Below are 18,617 nucleotides of genomic sequence, written 5' to 3'. Positions count from 1 at the left end.
GACCACTGTGAAATAAAAAACTGGAGGGGAAATCACACAAGACTGAGTTTATTAAAAGCATTCAGTGATTACATGGCAGTTTAGAGAGCAACAGGTCTTTATCTGGAAAGGGTAAATAACATAACAACAAAACATTATCTGAACTCACATCAACTATCCACTGAGTGTACAAAACATTAGAAACATCTTCCTAATATTGCGTTGCACCCCAACCTTTTGCCCTCAGAACAGCCTCAATTTGTCAGGGCACGGACTCTACAAGGTGTCAAAAACATTCCACAGGGAAGCTGGCCCATGTTGACTCCAATGCTTCCCACAGTTATGTCAAGTTGGCTGGATGTCCTTTGGGTGGAGGACATTCTTGATACACACGGCAATCTGTTGAGCGTAAAATAACCAGCAGCGTTGCAGTTCTTGACACACTCAAACCGGTTTGCCTGGCCCCAACTTCCATACCCTGTTCAAAGACACTTAAATCTGTTGTCTTGCCGATTCACCCTCTGAATGGAACACATACACAATCCATGTGTCAATTATCTCAATCCTTAAAAATATTATATTTTTTAACCTGTCTCCTCCCCTTCAGATACACTGATTAAAGTGGATTTAACAAGTGACATCAATAACGCTTCATAGCTTTCACCCAGATTCAACTGGTCAGTCTATGTCTGGGAAAGAGCAGGTGTTCTTAATGTTTGTATACTCAGTGTAGAATTAGCACTTGTCAACAATAACTTTAATGTCATTGATATAATACAAAACAATATTCATTTACGTTACTTATTGATTGATTGATTGATTTGTACAACACCATCTATTGTATATCAGACCTGCACTAAGTACTATACTTTCTCTGTAACCCACAGATCATAAGAGAATAACATCATTATCTCTATATACTACTAACATCATAACAATAATCTACATCCTAATCAATATCATAACATTTATAATCAATAACATCATTATCTATATACTACTAACATCATAACAATAATCTACATCCTAATCAATATCATAACATTTATAATCAATAACATCATTATCTATATACTACTAACATCATAACAATAATCTACATCCTAATCAATATCATAACATTTATAATCAATAACATCATGAGAGGTAAACAACACAACAATCCCCAACAATAAACCAAAATGACTTGAGAAAAAGTTGATCCCTTGATTTAAGTATGAACAGATGATTATAATAATACATGGACTAATAATGGAAACCCTTCAAGATAAAGAATCTAAGAGAAACACTAAATAAGATAAAGACATAAAGACAAAAGCTAAAAGCAGAAATACATTCTGGAACACAAAACAGACGTAATTGAGCTACTCTCTAAAAATAATCAAAACCCCATGTTACCCAAAACCCCATGTTACCAAAACCCCATGTACCCAAAACCCCATGTTACCCAAAACCCCATGTTACCAAAACCCCATGTTACCCAAAACCCCATGTTACCAAAACCCCATGTTACCAAAACCCCATGTTTCCCTAACCCCATGTTACCATGGTTGCAAAAAAACAAACTAAAAGGAATCATGGTGGTTGCTGTCACTCTTTTTAGATGTCTTCCAAGGTTCTAGAAAGATAAACTAATTCTGAACTTTTCAGCTATTATTAAAATCCCGGTCTCTCGTTCTCTGTGTGTGTGTGTGTGTGTGCACGCGCCCGCGCGCGTCTCTCGTTCTCTGTGCGCGCGCGTGCACCTCTCGTTCTCTGTGCCCGCTCGTCTCTTGTTCTCTGTGTGTGAGCGCGCGCGTCTCTTGTTCTCTCTGTGTGTGCGCGCGTCTGTCGTTCTCTGTGCGCGTGCGTCTCTCGTTCTCTGTGCGCGCGCTTCTCTCGTTCTCTGTGCGCGCGCGTCTCTCGTTCTCTGTGTGCGCGCGTCTCTCGTTCTCTGTGTGCGCGCGTCTCTCGTTCTCTGTGTGCGCGCATCTCTCGTTCTCTGTGTGCGCGCGTCTCTCGTTCTCTGTGTGCGCGCGACTCTCGTTCTCGTTCTCTGTGTGTGTGTGTGTGTGTGTGTGTGTGTGTGTGTGTGTGTGTGTGTGTGTGTGTGTGTGTGTGTGTGTGCGCGCGCGCGTCCCTCGTTCTCAGTGTGTGCGCGTCTCTCGTTCTCTGTGTGTGCGCGTCTCTCGTTCTCTGTGTGTGCGCGTCTCTCGTTCTCTGTACAGAAGAACAAACCCAAGATAGTGCAACACAAGTCAAAGATACACATCTGGTTAATCACACACCTTAAACACAGATATAGACCAATGTAGAATCTGAACCCTGCTCAAAGACACAAACATTTAAATGACTTGTAACGTCTGAGTAAATGTCTTTACCTTGTAGTACAGGTAGATGGTGGTGATGGCTGTCAGTAGGATCAGCAGCACTACAACGTGTCTGATGATGAAGGCTGGCAGAGGAGAGGCTGCAAACAGAAACACCTTTGATGAGGGGACTGGTCATCATCACATAGATCTGTGGGAAATCTGTCAATGACAAAGTTAGAAGTCTGGTTCATGTTCAGTTACCTGTGACGGTGAGGGAGAGGAGCTCGCTCTCAGAGGAGAAGTTATGAGAGAAAACATAATTGTCATAAACACAGCTGTAGTTCCCTTGGTGGGAGCCATCTGCAGCAGGGAAGAGGAAGGCAGCAGAGTGATTGACAGCTGGCTGGGTCTGGGTTCTGTTGGAGCCGGTGAACGTGAGGAGGAAGGAGCCTCCTGGGTACTGTGGCTGAGTAGAGCAGGTGATGGTGAAGTTGTAGCCCCTAAAAACTTCAGGCCCCTGGTGGCCCCTGGAGATCCCTCCCATTGAGTCAGTCAGGAAGATATCAGGCTGGACCAGGAGATCTGTAACAATAAAAGAGAACAAGAAAAACCTCTTCAACTAGTTTCCTATAGATATGACAATAACATCAGCATGTAACAGTGCTAGCCACCCTCCCTCACAGGGCAACATGAGTAGTGGGCTCTTCGGCCATTCTACTACCAATGGTGGTCTATGGATTGTATGGCTGTGTGCTCAATTCTATACACAACAGGTATGGCTGAAATAGCTGAATCCACTAATGTCCACATACATTTGGCCATATAGTGTATATTGTTATTACCTGAGCAGATCACTGTGAGTCCAGGAAGGAAATGATACATTCTCCCACACTCCCTCAGTGAAGTCTCAGACCCAGAACAACGAACTCCAAACCCTCTAGTGGTGTTTCGAGGTAGTACTGAAACAGTGGAGCCACAACCCAGCTGTCTACACACCATTGCAGCTACAGCCTCCTTGTTCCTGTCTACAGCTCCCACAGTCCTCCACTCTCCCTGGTAGTACCACTCCACTCCACCAGCACAGCGACTGCCTCCTCCCACCAGCCTCACATCATCAGGCTCTGAGAAAAGAAGAGAGAGAGACAGTAATCTTACTATTTTCTCACTAAAACACACCTACAGTGGGCTCCAAAATTACTGGCACCCCTGACTGCAGAAACAATACTTTAAAAATATAAACAATACTGTACTTTATTATTGTTTCAATGGAACCAACCAAAATCATATAATTATTTAATACAAAATAAATGTCACCAAAATCAAGGTTTCATAATTATTGGCACTCCTCATTTAGTACTTAGTGCAACCATCTCTGGCAAGGATAACAGCATGGAGTCTTTTCCTGTAATGTTTGACAAGGTTAAGGAACATATTTGGAGGGATTTTGGACCATTCCTCTATGCAGATCCTTTCAAGATCCTTCACATTCTTGGGTTTGCGCTTATTAACTGCCATCTTCAAATCAGCCACAGATTTTCGATTGGATTGAGGTCTGACTGAGATGGCCATGGCAGAACATATATATTTTTTGTCACAGAACCATTTCTGTGTGGATCTTGAGGTATGTTTTGGGTCATTGTCTTGTTGGAAAGTCCACCTACTGCCAAGTCCCAGCCTTCTGGCAGAGAAAACCAGATTGTCAGCCGAAATTGCCTGATACTTGGTGGAATTCATTATGCCATCCAGTGCCCCTGGACCTCTGGAATTAAAACAGCCCCAAATCATCACTGACCCACCACCATATTTCACTGTGGGTATGAGGTGCCTCTCCTTGTATGCATCTCTGTTTCGACGCCAAACATGTCGATGCTGTATCTGACCAAAACGTTCAATTTTGGTCTCACCTGACCAGAGCATCTTCTTCCAGTCATAATGTAAATGACATTTGGCAAACTCAAAGCGCTTGCGTCTGTGTCTTGGGGTCAGAAAGGGCTTTCTTCTGGCAACCCTTCCAAAGAGCCTGTGGTTGTGGAGGTGGCGTCTGATGGTGCTTTTTTAAACCTGGTGACCCCAAGACGCCACCAAGGCCTGCAATTCGTTCACAGTTATTCTTGGGGATTTTGTTGCTTCTCTCACCATCCTCCTCCCTATCCTGGGGGGCAAAATGCATTTGCGTCCTCTACCCGTGAGGTTTTCAACTGTTCCATATCTTTTTTATGTTTTAATAATTGCCCTGACAGTGCTCAGTGGTATATTCAATCGTTTGTGGATCTTCTTGTAGCCATTACCAGATTTATGAAGGTCTACAACCATCTGTCTCTTTTGAACTGCCAGTTATTTTGTTTACTTCATGGTGTTGGATGACAAAGGGATATTGTATGCGTGTTACCTCATTTTTATACCCTAGTGAAACAGGAAGTGATGTAATGGCTCAATATAGTTCCTTAAGACTTAGATACACTTAAATAAGTGGAATTTAATTCCTGGTTGATAGAATAATTATTAATGACTAATTATTACACCCTGAAACTGTGTGAAATGTGTTAGAATGTGTGAGTGTAGGACCAGTAAAGACTATGACATTGAGCTACTATTTAGCAATGTGAGTAAGAGTTAGACCAGACAACAAAGGACAAGGAGAACTGGCTACAGACAACTGGGAAACCAAGATAAAGAGGCCTCCCAATTAAGGGAGGAGAGAAACGGTTAGGCTTTTTAAGGAGTATGAGGACGGCGATAACTAAGGAATGCAGCCTATGATAAGAACATGTGTGTGTGACCTGATGGTTAGGAGAGCAGAGGAAAACAGCCCTCCTAAAAGGGGTGGGGTTTTTGTATGACGTGTGAGTATAAAAGATGGACTCTGAAATTGTGATGAACAGAATTCTCAATGAATAAAGGCCTGACTATGCAGACCGGGACTCTGTCCGTTTCTTGATCCAAAAGCATTACAACCTTTTGGGAGACGCACAGAGACACTGAAATAGTTGAATTCAACCATTGAGATTAAAATATTCACTTAACACTGGTTTAATTTTGGTAGATGTTATTTACAATAATCTTTAAGGGTGCAATTAATTGTGAAACCTTGATTTGGAGGACATTGATTTTTAATTTAATCAATAAATGATTTTGGTGGGTTCCATTGGAACATTAATATAGTACAGTATTTCTCACATGTTGGTATTTTCAGTTTCTCTCTAATTATATTGTTTATATTTCTGTAAGTATTGTTTGTGCATTGCCAGACAGGGGTGCCAGTAATTTTGGAGCCCACTATATATTGCCTCTCATATTCTTCACTCCAGGCGAGAAACAATGTTGATTGAGTGACAAACTGTTTCTTACCTGAGCAGGTGAGTCCAACAGCATTACCAGGTAGGCAGGTGTTGTTTTTTCTGTCTGAGGTGTCACAGTCCAGGAGAAGGGACTCATTGCCTTCACACTGGAACTCTTTATCCCAGGTCTGACCCTCACCTTCTCCATAGAGCCCCCCCTGTAGAGCTGCAGGAGCCCCACAGCCAAGCTCCCCACAGACTACCTCTGCATCCTGCTGGTCAAAGTCAGCTTCACACACTGAGGCCCAGGACTGATTGGACTTCACCTCCAGTCTCCCAGAGCAGAGACCAGCTCCATCCACAAGCTGCACAGACTCTGGAGAAAAAGAGTTGATTGAACATTCAATCAGTTTTGTTGATGACACTGTCAAGGACTAAACACAAATATGTTGGATAAAAGATTGTAGGTTGCTATGTTTGATACTGTAAGAGGTATAAATGGGTTCTTAGTCACTCAGGACAGGGTTGGGAATAATGCAGGCAGGAGACAGGAATAAGTTCACTTCACTTTATAGAAAATAAACAGCTGGACATCCATCAGGCAGCTTCACTTCAGTAACATCTGAACTACAATGATCTGCCCATGCACATCTCCCATAAACCAATATGACAAACACAAATATAATGTTTAAATACATCTAACATCTCCCCCTCTCTTTAAATGAAAAAACACATAAAACATGATATATGTAAATATTGTATAATGTACAAATGAAATATCTCAATATTACCAGTGTCTTACCTGAACAGATCACATTATGATAATATCCGATATAACATTCACCAGGTTTTCCTCCACTGAAGTCACACTCTCTAATAGTAGACTCATCTCCACTGCAACTCCCTAGTGTGACTCCTCCTCTTCCATCTTCAACCAGAGGTCCTCTAGATGCAGCTACAACATTCCCACAGCCCAGCTCTCTACACACAACCGTAGACTCTTTCGTCATGGTCCACCACCAAGCACATAGACCTGACCACTGTCCTCCGTAGAAGACTTCCACTGTCCCAGAACAGGAACTGGTCCCATTCACCAGTCTGACTGAGTATACAACTGTAAACAGCAGAGAGGAAAACACAGTGGTGAGGACAGATTATGACAGGGCTTCTGTTATTCTAACAGCAGTAATGCTTTGTGGTTGACAAGTATTAGTAGTTCCATAAAACAGTACTTGTTATTGGGTTTTAGAATGGTGTGTATCGACACATGAATTTCTCCATGTGGGATAATAAAGTTGACTAATATTGAACTGCTATAATCACTGTAGATTTATACTCTACCTACCTGGTGGACTGACGCTTTGAGCCTGGAGATCTGAAGAGAGAGAGAGAGAGAGAGAGAGAGAGAGAGAGAGAGAGAGAGAGAGAGAGAGAGGCTGAGGTTAAATGAACATCAACATGACCTTTCATGATGTGATGGGGAAGATAGGCTTATCGATGGTATGATGCAACAACACACGTGTGTACATACACTATAGATACAAAAGTATGTGGACACCCCTTCAAATTAGTGGATTCTATTCCAGCCACACCCCTTCCTGACAGGTGTATAAAATCGAGCACACAGCCATGCAATCTCCATAGACAAACATTGGCAGTAGAATGGCCCATACTGAAGACCTCATTGACTTTCAACGTGGCACCGTCACAGGATGCCACCTTTCCAACAAGTAATTTAGTAAAATGTCTGCCCTGCTGGAGCTGCCTCGGTCAACTGTAAGTTCTGTTATTGTGAAGGTATATGTCTAGGAGCAACAACGGCTCAGCGTGAAGTGGTAGGCCACACAAGGTTTCCATTGTTGAGGAACCGAACAAAAGCCTAAGATCACCATGAGCAATGCCAAGCATCGGCTGGAGTGGTGTAAAGCCCGCCGCCATTGGACTCTGAAGCATTGAAAACGCGTTCTCTGGAGTGATGAATCACGCTTCACCATCTGGCAGTCCAAAGGAAAAAATCCACGCAGCAATGTATATTTAACATTACCTCACTAATGCTCTTGTGGCTGAATGGAAGCAGGTCCCCGCAGCAATGTTCCAACATCTAGTGGAAAGCCTTCTCTGAACAGTGGAGGCTGTCATAGCAGCAAAGGGGGACCAACTTCATACTAATGGTCATGACTTTGGAATGAGATGTTTGACAAGCAGGTGTCCACATACTTTTGGTCATTTAGTGTACATTCCCTTTCCATGGAAATGTGTAACTCTCTTTGCAGATGAGTTTATATCTAATTTAATACCTTTGCTTTGTCTGTTTTTGAAATCATTCATTTCAGAGGTCAGAGGTCAAGCTGAGCCGGACCAAAAGTGGAAGAGTGGAAAAGGTTACTGGTTGTGATGACATCACTGGTTAGAAGTCAGTGATGAAAAGATATTCAGTTGACTGCATGTTAGTCTGTTGATGTTAATTTAACCCCTCTCCCTCCCCCTCCCTCCCTCCCTCCTGTTGATCTTGACTCAGGTAACAGACCTCTAACTTCTACCCCCCCTACTCCTGCTCTAACATACAGTATCTCACAAAACTGAATACACCCCTCGCATTTTTGTAATCAATAACATCATTATCTATATACTACCAACAACATCATAACAATACTCTACATCATAATCAATATCATAACATTGATAATCAATAACATCATTATCTCTATACTACAAACAACATTATAACAATAATCTGACAGTTTGAACCAAGGAAGCCTTGTGGTAGACCAATGTGGTTGATTAACAGAGCATCTGAGTGTGTCCCAATAATATCTCCTTTCTCCTGAAGTGTGCACTTGTTCACTACTTCCCATAATCTAAAAGCATTGGATTGGTGGAGGCATGGACTAGTGGGAGTTTCCACCATATTTATAATGTGATGTAACCCTATCACCACAGGCTCAGATAAATCCATAGAGTAAAAGTATGGTGAAAAGGTCCACTCAGTACATAATAAACCTGGTATGACTAAACTCGCTAAAGAAAAACCAAAGAGACCAGGGTTCTTACCTACAGATAGAATGTGTATATAAAAAGAATGAATAATGAATGATCCACTTGCAAACAATTGGCAATACACACAATACAATAATATTTTAAGATAACCTAAACCCGGGTGCTAAACTGAAAATGTCCGTTGGCGCCGTTGGAGCTATAAAAAACAAACAGTCTAACCCCACAGTTATCACGGTAGAAAGCCCTTGAAACCAACAGTTGACTATTTATAATCCAATAGGCAGAAAGTGCCCTGCATGCTTCCGAAAAACGATGTCCAGTGTCCCCGAAGCCCTTAAATGACCTCAGACTAAACTGTCCTCTCCAGCTCCCGATCCGACGAACCCAAGCAGCTCCCGAAGCCACTGCCAGTGGCACTGGAACCTTCGTCAATACAGCCAAGCAGCAAGCGAATTGAGACGACTCATTTCTAAAATATTCAACTATACATCTTATTTTGTTAAGGTAAGTAAAGTAGAGTGCAGTTAAAACCAATTCGAGGAAAAAAACGTACACAAAATGTTTTCCAACTTCACAAGCGCACCTCTCCCCTCTGTTCAACCTTCCCAAGTTCTCTCACGTCACCCCGCTCCTCCGCACACTCCACTGGCTTCCAGTTGAAGCTCGCATCTGCTACAAGACCATGGTGCTTGCCTACGGAGCTGTGAGGGGAACGGCACCTCCGTACCTTCAGGCTCTGATCAGTCCCTACACCCAAACGAGGGCATTACGTTCATCCACATCTGGCCTGCTGGCCCCCCTACCTCTGCGGAAGCACAGTTCTATATCGTGGAGCTCCGCCCCATAGGGGAGCTCTGCTCCTAGTGGTTTACCCTCTGCCCTACGGCAGAAACAGCCTGAAGCAAAAATTATGCACACACCTGCAGCCAATGGGAGCACAGGTGCCCCTATATAAAGGGACCCGTTCCCTCAATCTGCCTCCCATTATCTTCAGCGACTGGACTAGAATTGAAGAAGCCATAGAAGACTCAGGAAGCTCTCGTCGTTGATATCCAGCCATCAACGTCTTCCAGCATGAGCGCACCAGGGAAATTCCCACCCCCAAAAGCCCTTTTTAGGGCTCTATGTCGATGCACCGACATGGCAGCTACGGACCCCCACGACCTTTGTTTCGTGTGCTTGGGAACGCAGCATGCTAAGGACGGTCTCGACAACCGTCCTAACTGCGCCTCCTGCGCCCTCCTTCCTATGAAGGAGAGGAAGCAGCGTTGGGCGTTTTTTAGAGAGGACGTCCCTCTAGAGGATGTATTGTCCACTCTCGCCTCTGCTTCAGAGGCGTCGACGGACAGTGCTGGCTCAGAGGACGACAAGGAAGGCGCAGAGATGGATATCCCAGTGGGACAGTCCGGAGCTCTGGCGCCAGCTTTCAAGACCCCCTTTCCGTTGGAGAGCGCGAGGTCTGAAGGTTCCTTATACGATGACGACATGGGCTCTGTGAGATCAGAAGCCCTGTCCTTCGCGGCAGCCTCTCTGCGTTCGGACTTTCCCGAACTCATTGAGAAGGCGGCTAATCGACTGGAGATAGCGCTGCCCCCAGCTCCCCTTCCTGTGTAAGTGGACCTGATGGAAGGCGGCCCCTACTCCAAGCCAAGGAGGGCGGCTGAGCCAATGGCTCCAGCCATGCCTTCCCTTGGCAAATATGTCGAGGGCTCGTGGGGTTCACCTCTGGCGGCGCGTTCGCCGGCCAGAGCGTATATCCCATTCACCAGAGTGGCCGGTAATGAGTGGGCGGCTAAGGGAATCCCTAGGCTCGAAGGCGCCATGGCGGCGTACTTAGTGCCAGGTTCGAGTCCCTGGGCAGCCTCCAAGAAGGCCACCCTGCCAGCACAAAAGGACAGGCTCACAGCACAGCTGGCTGAGAAGTCCTTCACGCTGGGAGCCCAGGGCGTGTCAGTGGCGAATAACATCGCCCTCCTCGCGGCCTCCCTATCCCGTCTCACAACGGGTAGGTCTGAGTTGACCAGCGAGGAAATCGAGGAGGCGTCCAGGATTTCCGGGGCCATCCTCCATCTGACGCAGGCTGTGGCAATTTGCGCAGGCAGGACCATGGCCACCTCGGTGGTCACAGAGCGTCACCTGTGGCTGTCCATGACGGCCATGAAGGAGACCGACAGAGCCTCATTGCTCAACACTCCCGTCTCCAGCGAGGGCCTATTTGGGGTCGCTGTGAAAGACGCAACAGAGCGTATCGCCAAACTGGATGAGGAGAGGAAGCACCTGGCCAAACATCTGCCATTGGCAATGAAGGCCAGCAGAGCCCCAGCTACTCCGTCCACCTCCAACGCCCCCAGTAGAGCTACAGGGAGGCGAAGGGCCAGGCGACAGGCGTCCACCACAGGCAGCAAGAGAGCGGGTTCGGCCCCTCCAGCAGCGACAGTGGCAGCGACGGTCCCGCCGGCGAGGGAGGTTGTCGTCAAGCCGGCCTGGCCGCACCAGAAGGTCTCCCAAAAAAGGCGGCACCAATGACGAGGCGAGGGGGAGAGGACGGAAGACGGCTCGGCGCAAGACGCAATTGAGCCTACTGTTCCCCCCCACCCCACTGTTCAGGGCGTGGAGGGTGTGTTTTCTGATTATGTGAATAAAGAGCTGGTTCTCACTGACATTGTCAAAGAAGGACATTTATTCCATAACGTACTACAGAACACTTCACGTTCTATGGTTTTCCCTCACCATCCTGAGTGTAGCTCAACCCACCAAGAGTGCGTAGTTGAGCGCATTCAGGAGAGGAAAAGGGAAAAAGTAGCAAGGCGCAGCCTTAGCTCACTTAATAAAGATCTTTTACTACAGACTCCTAGGAGCTCTGTAGTAAAGGTCTCACACAGCAGGCAGCTGTCTCTGTCCCAATGTGACATGAAGACGCAGCCGCTAGCCGGGAATGATGCCTTGCTGCAGGCTAATGCCTCAGCCAGCGCAGATCAGACCCGGATCAGACCCGTGCGACGTTCACGGAGAGCGGGAATACCAGAGTTACAAGTATAACCAAGGTATGGACGCCTCCGGTCTATTCAGAACGTAACAATGCCCATGGCTCTGCTGTTGAGCAGCCGCATGAGACCGGTGAGGAGGTATTGTGGCACCACCGTGTGGTACCAGTCAGTGATCACACCTTTCAGACTCTGTTGAGTACTGTAATGGATGGGTCTCATGGCAAGCAGCAGTCTCAGTCAGACAATGACATGATGACGCAATTGCTATCCGGGGAGAGCGCTCTGTCTCAGGCCAATGCCTCAGCCAGTGCAGTTCAGAACCGTGCTGCGTTCACGGAGGGCCGGATTACTGGAGTTACGGTCGTAACTAACGTATCAAGGCCCCCGATTCACCCAGAACGAGCTGATGTTTCCTCTCCCTTTCGAGGGGGGCCCGCCTTGGGCTATTCCACCAACTCAGTGCTGGGGAATAGCGGCGGCGAGGGCCATAGAGGAATACAGGTCCTTCCTACTGGATGCACCACAGCTTCGTGCGCGCCCGCTTTCTCTGCATTGCTGGCAGTGGCAACGAAGCTGTACCCTCTCACGCTGGCTAGATCAGACGTTGCAGAAGGGTTATGCCCTCCAATTCCATCGGACCCCACCCCCGTTCAGGGGAGTGGTGGAGACGGTGATGAAAACGCCAGACAAAGTAGCCGCTCTGATGTCAGAGATTACGGAACTTTTGGCGAAGGAGGCGGTCACAGTAGTTCCCCGAGAGCAAAGGAACAAAGGGCTGTATTCGCCTTATTTCCTGGTGCCCAAAAAGACGGGGGGAGTGAGGCCGATTTTGGACTTACGCATTCTCAACGAGAGCATAACCAAACGGCCCTTCCGAATGCTGACGACAAAACGTCTACTGGAATGTGTCCAGAAGGGAGACTTTTGGACAAGCATAGACCTAAAGGACGCGTACTTTCATGTGCCGATACAATCACACCACAGAAAGTTTCTGCGGTTCGCCTTTCAAGGGGTGGCGTACGAGTTCACGAGGATGCCGTTCGGGTACGCCCTGGCACCTCGACCATTTTCCAAATGTGTGGAGGCGGCATTGGAGCCGCTGCGTCGTCAGGGGATAAGGATATTAGCCTACCTAGACGACCTGCTGGTTCTCGCCCCGTCAGCAGAGCTGGCGTTCACTCACACGACACAGACAGTGATTCATCTCACGCGTCTGGGGTTCGCTGTGAATTGGAAAAAGAGCGCACCCTGGCCCAGTCATCAGATTGTCTACCTGGGACTACAGCTAGACACTGTAATGATGAGGGCTCGAATTTCAACCCTCGAAGGGCAGCATTGTTACTAGCCCTGAGGAAGTGTCGTCCGAATCACACAGTAACGGCGCTATCGATCATGTCACTTTTGGGTCTCATGTCGGCAGCCCACTCTGTGGTCCCGCTGGGGCTTCTGCACATGCGCAGAACACAGCGGTGGTTCGCCCAACTAAGACTAGACCCAGTGCGTCAACGTCATCGGTTGGTGGTGGTTCCTCTCTCGCTAAGAGCAGACCTGGACTATTGGAGGAACCCGAGCGTTCTCACGCACGGAGTCCCGATGGGCAAGGTGTCATCCTACATTCCAGTGTTTACAGATGCCTCTCTGACTGGATGGGGAGGGACATGTTAGTCTCAAGCGATAGGAGGTGCATGGCCTCAATCAGGTCGTCACATCAACCTCCTAGAGTTGGAAACGGTTCGACTGGTTTTGACCCACTTCGCGTCTACCCTTCGGGGTCGCGATGTGTTGGTCTGGTCAGACAACCGGACCACAGTGGCTCACATAAACCGCCAGGGAGGGGTCAGGTCTCCTGCCCTCCATCGGGCGGCAGTGGAATTGTGGCTGTGGGCTCACAAGCACCTTCGCTCGTTGAGAGCAGCGCACATTCCGGGCGACTTGAACGTAGGGGCAGACCTCATGTCAAGAGGGGGTACTCGAGACGACGAGTGGTGTCTGCACCCGGACATTGTTCTACGAATTTGGGAACAATTCGGGAGAGCCGAGGTAGACCTGTTCGCGTCACGTGTGAACGCGCAGTGTCTCCTATGGTTTTCCCTGAGGGAACAGGACAAACCACCACTGGGAAGAGACGCATTCGCGCACTACCCGTGGCCGAAAGTTCTTCTGTATGCATTCCCTCCGCTGTCTTGCATTCTCCCACTGCTAGCCAGGGTGAGGTCAGAGGAGCTATCAGTGATACTGATAGCGCCCGATCGCCCGGGGGCTCCGTGGTTTGCGGAGATGAGTCAGATGTTGATTGCGCCACCTTGGCCAATTCCACATCGACGAGACGCACTGACCCAGGCGGGAGGCTCGATAGGGCAGTGGCCCATAATCGGCCAACCACTGAAGGCTTGGTTCCTGAATGGGACAGGTTGAGGCGCCGTGGGTTATCTGATGCAGTGATCAGAACCATACAGGGCGCAAGAGCCAGTTCCACTTCTAGGGTGTATACCAGCAGATGGAATGTTTTCTCACGATGGTGTGACACACAGGACGTGGACCCCATGAGCTGTCAGGTAGAGAGTGTTCTCTCATTCCTGCAGTCTATGTTTGATAAGCAGAAATCGCCCTCCACCATTCGGGTGTTTGCAGCGGCAATTTCAGCTGGTCATGAAGGGTTTAACGGGAAAAACGTGTTCAGTCATCCATTAGTGAAACGTTTCTTATTGGGAACGCGACGGCTTAGGCCGATGCCTAGAGCTACGCTGCCCAAGTGGGATTTGGCACTGGTTCTCGAAGCGCTATGTAAGTCGCCGTTTGAGCCATTGAATCAAATACCCCTCAAGATGCTGTCTATCAAGACGGCGCTGTTGCTCGCCTTGACTACTGCTAAGCGGGTCAGTGATTTGTGTGCACTGTCGACGAGACCCGACTGCCTTGCCATCAATGGCGATCTGAGTAGAGCGGTGTTACGTCCTAACCCGGCATTTGTGCCGAAGGTTATTAACAGTGCATATAGATCACAGATCGTGGAATTGTGGGCTTTTCATCCCCCTCCCCATGGGGAGAGGAGTGAGGAAAAGCTCCATTGTCTGTGCCCAGTACGCGCTTTGGCGTGTTACGTTGAGCGCACAGCAGCGGTTAGGTCATCGCCTCAGCTGTTTGTGTGTCACGTTGCGGCTGCATTAGGTAGACCACTTTCAAAACAGCGATTGTCTCATTGGCTTTGTGAAGGTATTGAGACGGCGTACGAGGCGGCGGGGCAACAACCGCCTCAGGGTATTAGAGCGCACTCCACTCGTGGAGTAGCAGCTTCTACTGCCCTCTTTAGAGGAACAGAGGTAGAGGATATTTGTAGAGCAGCGTCATGGTCGACACCGTCTCCTTTTATCCGTTTCTATCTGTTGGATATGTCTTCTAACTCTTTGGCTCGGTCTGTACTCAGCGTGGCTGAAGGGAGATCTTGAGAAAAAACAGAGGAAAAAAGCAGGATTGTGACCATGCTCATAAGTCCGCTTTTATTAGAAGAAACATATTATGGATGGACATGTTTTCTAACTCTTTAGTTCGGTCGGCATTCAGCAGAGCTGAAAGGCGATTTGGAGCTAGAAAGAGAGAGCAAAGCAGGACCTTGGACAGGTTCCAATCAGGTCCGCTTTGGTTAGGAGAACTTGTTATATCAAGGATAAGCTTTTTAACTCTCAAGCTCGATTGCACTCAGCACAGCTGAAGGAGAATCTTGAGCTGGAGGAGAGAGAAGCAGGACGATAGACAGGTCTCTATCAGGTCCGCTTTGGATGAAAAGCATATCTTGTGGCATGTCTCCTGACTGACAGTGTCAGTATGGTAGAGACATGTATTGAGTGGACAGAATGTGAGGTCATCTATCTGATGTTCAGTTTAGTATGACTGGTATATTTTGTTCCTGCCTACTAATCTCTGGGTTCCATTGAGTGAGTAAGGCGGTCTATTGGACACATAATGTAGAGTGACATTTTATGTCATTCCATTAGTGGACGATAGTGTTGTCACAGAATATTGAGGCACGGCTATCTGCTAGTACAGATTAGCATGGCTTCTATTCTGATGATCTGCCCACTAGCCATTGGCATTGCCATTGAGCTAGATGGGGCGGGTCTATAACCGATGACGCGGTATATTGTGACGCCCGTATGGGTTCAGTAGTTGCAGTACTGCGGGACTTGGTTGCAGCCATTGCTGGGCTTGACCTTTTTTCATTTTTTAATGGGAAGTGTTAGGCTCGGCAGGGAGTACATTTTGGAGCGTTTCGCTCCGCCTTAAACCACTAGGAGCAGAGCTCCCCTATGGGGCGGAGCTCCACGATATAGAACGACTAGTTACCGGAGTGTAACTCCAGTTCTATGAGTGGAGCGGAGCCCCATAGGACTTAAGGCCCTGCCGACCCTCTCTAGTCTCGCTGAAGATAATATCTCGGGAGGCAGATTGAGGGAACGGGTCCCTTTATATAGGGGCACCTGTGCTCCCATTGGCTGCAGGTGTGTGCATAATTTTTGCTTCAGGCTGTTTCTGCCGTAGGGCAGAGGGTAAACCACTAGGAGCAGAGCTCCCCTATGGGGCTCCGCTCCACTCATAGAACTGGAGTTACACTCCGGTAACTAGTCGTTCCCGCTCAGCCCAGTCAAAACTGTTCGTTGCTCTGGCACCCCAATGGTGGAACAAGCTCCCTCACGACGCCAGGACAGCGGAGTCACTCACCACCTTCCAGAGACACTTGAAACCCCACCTCTTTAAGGAATACCTGGGATAGGATAAAGTAATCCTTCTACCCCCCCTTACCCCACCCCCCAAAAAATAAAATAAAACATATTGTAAAGTGGTTGTTCCACTGGCTATAAGGTGAATGCACCAATTTGTAAATCGATAAGAGCGTCTGCTAAATGACGTAAATGTAAATGTAAATGATGTCACCCTAGTCTAGGACCGATAGGAACGTTGACTGAATAATCGGCTTTCTACTGTTTAGCGAGAGGCAGGACCTGTTTCTATAGAAGAAGCCCATTTCTATTCTCAGCTTCTTAACTAACTCATCAATATGCTTTTTAAAAGACAGCTTTTCATCTATCCAGATTCCCAGATATTTATAAGCAGGGACACAATAAATATGGACACCATTCAAAGTACACTAAATCAGTTATTTTGATGTGCACTAGAGAACAACATATACTGAGTTTTCCCTGCATTCAATGCTCATTTCAGGTCAATAAAGTTTTTCTGTAATTCCATGAAGGCAGACTGTAGTTCAGATAGAGCCTGGTCAACCGTGGGGGAAATAGCATACACAACAACTGTCAACTGTATACAAGTGGAGGTTACAGTTTTTTATAGACAAGTCAACATTGTTAATGTAAACAGCATAGGTGCAATTTTGGTTTTAGAAGTGGGGGAGACATAACTTTATTTATATTCATTTTTGTTTTTATCCAGTTGGATAAACACTCCAAACAGCCTACCCGACTGCTCAGAACCCTCCGCATGGTCCTAAAGCACACTGTCGCCTAATTTAACACCATCAGTAGATACACATTGAGTTCTATCTGTCAAGTCATTTTTTTACCAGTTACATGCAGCCTGGTCTAGGCCAATTGAGCCAAGCCTCTGAATTAGCAGTGAGTGATCAACAGCCTTTGACAGGTCAATGAAGAGGGCAGCACAATGTTGCCTTCTATCCTTACAGTTAACCACATCATTTATAACTAGAGATGCAGCAGAGATAGTGCTATGACCTGGTCTAAAACCCCACTGATGTACATTTAGAATACATCTTAGCTGAGAATTAATTAAGGATTCTAATATTTTAGCTAGGCAAAAAAGTTTAGAAATAGAGCGATAATTATTTAGGTCACAAGGGGTCACCACCTTGGTGAAGGGGGAGTACATGGGCCGCCTTCCAAACCTTGGAGATAGTACCAGATATAACTGTCAGGTTACGGGTTGATGATTCAGCAATCAGGGGGGCAGAGAGCTGCAGTAGAAATGGATCAAGCATATCAGCCACAGTGGATTTTTAAAAAACATAAATCTTAAGCAAGACATCTAGCACATCACAGATAGTATAATATATAATAAATAATATACCATTTAGCAGATGCTTTTATCCAAAGCGACTTACAGTCATGCGTGCATACATTTTTTTTTTTTTTTTTTTGTGTATGGGTGGTCCCGGGGATCGAACCCACTACCTTGGCGTTACAAGCGCCGTGCTCTACCAGCTGAGCTACAGAGGACCACGTAGTAAATAGTTGAAATGAAACAAAGATTGACTAGAAGGTTAGGGACAAGAAACGTATTCTACCTAAGCTACATCAACACAATGTAATGAAGAATGTTATTATTGTTTTCAAGTGAGTACACAACTCTAGTCTAGGCTGTAAACTGCAGTGAATAGCCCAGGTCATTTTAATAACCGTTCAAAAACCAGGCGTTTTGAATACATATTAATTTCAAAATAACTGCATCTAGCCTGTCTGATTTGGATCAGTTATGGGTTTTTACTCGGCAGTTTAACCTAGAAGGTCCAGGAACATTAGCAGGACAGTAATATTCTGTATTTTGTCATGATGTATCATCTAACAGAAACAGGCTAATACATATGAATTATAATAATTCGTGAGCGCGGAGGAAGTTGGATCCATTCCTTCCTCTCTACTCTCTCCTCACCTCCTTCTCTAAACCCATTGGAGAAGGTCATTCTAACCTAAAATGCTACAAGGAAGCAGCTAGCAGCCAAGCAAAATAGTCTTGAGTGGCAACCAATCTGCCCAATTAGCTGTTAAGTTTCCATACACCCACTTCTGTTGATCCTCCCACTTCTTTAGCAACACCCACTTTCAGACACACTCCGTGTATGCAGTTACCCTCTGGGATAATCTCGATTGTAGAGTATACTCCTCGCGTCCTCTCTCCTCACCTCCTCTCTCCTCATTGGAGGAGAAGGTCAGAGGGGCGGGACCTCTGGCTTTCTCATCCAATGGGTTTTGAGAAGGAGGCGAGGAGTATGCAATTGAGATTCTCCCCATGACTGTGAAAGGGTGCCATAAAGCAGTGTGCACTGTATAGAGCTCGCC

General features: G+C 46.7%; 1 protein-coding gene across 1 annotated transcript in view; it reads right to left on the bottom strand.

Moving 5' to 3' along the window:
• LOC311125974 (scavenger receptor cysteine-rich type 1 protein M130-like) overlaps positions 1-6,638 on the bottom strand; it is a gene marked incomplete at both ends in the record, with an annotated part of 29,383 nt that extends 22,745 nt beyond the window's left edge. The window contains 5 exons of the mRNA XM_084199998.1: positions 2,197-2,230; positions 2,340-2,428; positions 2,532-2,852; positions 5,619-5,972; positions 6,587-6,638. Coding sequence (XP_084056124.1) covers positions 2,197-2,230; positions 2,340-2,428; positions 2,532-2,852; positions 5,619-5,972; positions 6,587-6,638 — 850 coding nt within the window. The remainder of the gene's footprint in view (positions 1-2,196; positions 2,231-2,339; positions 2,429-2,531; positions 2,853-5,618; positions 5,973-6,586) is intronic.
• Between the last annotated feature and the right edge of the window lie 11,979 nt (positions 6,639-18,617).

This window comes from Coregonus lavaretus, assembly GCF_964263955.1.
Source record: "Coregonus lavaretus genome assembly, contig: HAP1_SCAFFOLD_866, whole genome shotgun sequence".
NCBI classification, from domain to species: domain Eukaryota; kingdom Metazoa; phylum Chordata; class Actinopteri; order Salmoniformes; family Salmonidae; genus Coregonus; species Coregonus lavaretus.
This window is presented reverse-complemented; position numbering and strand designations above follow the sequence as displayed.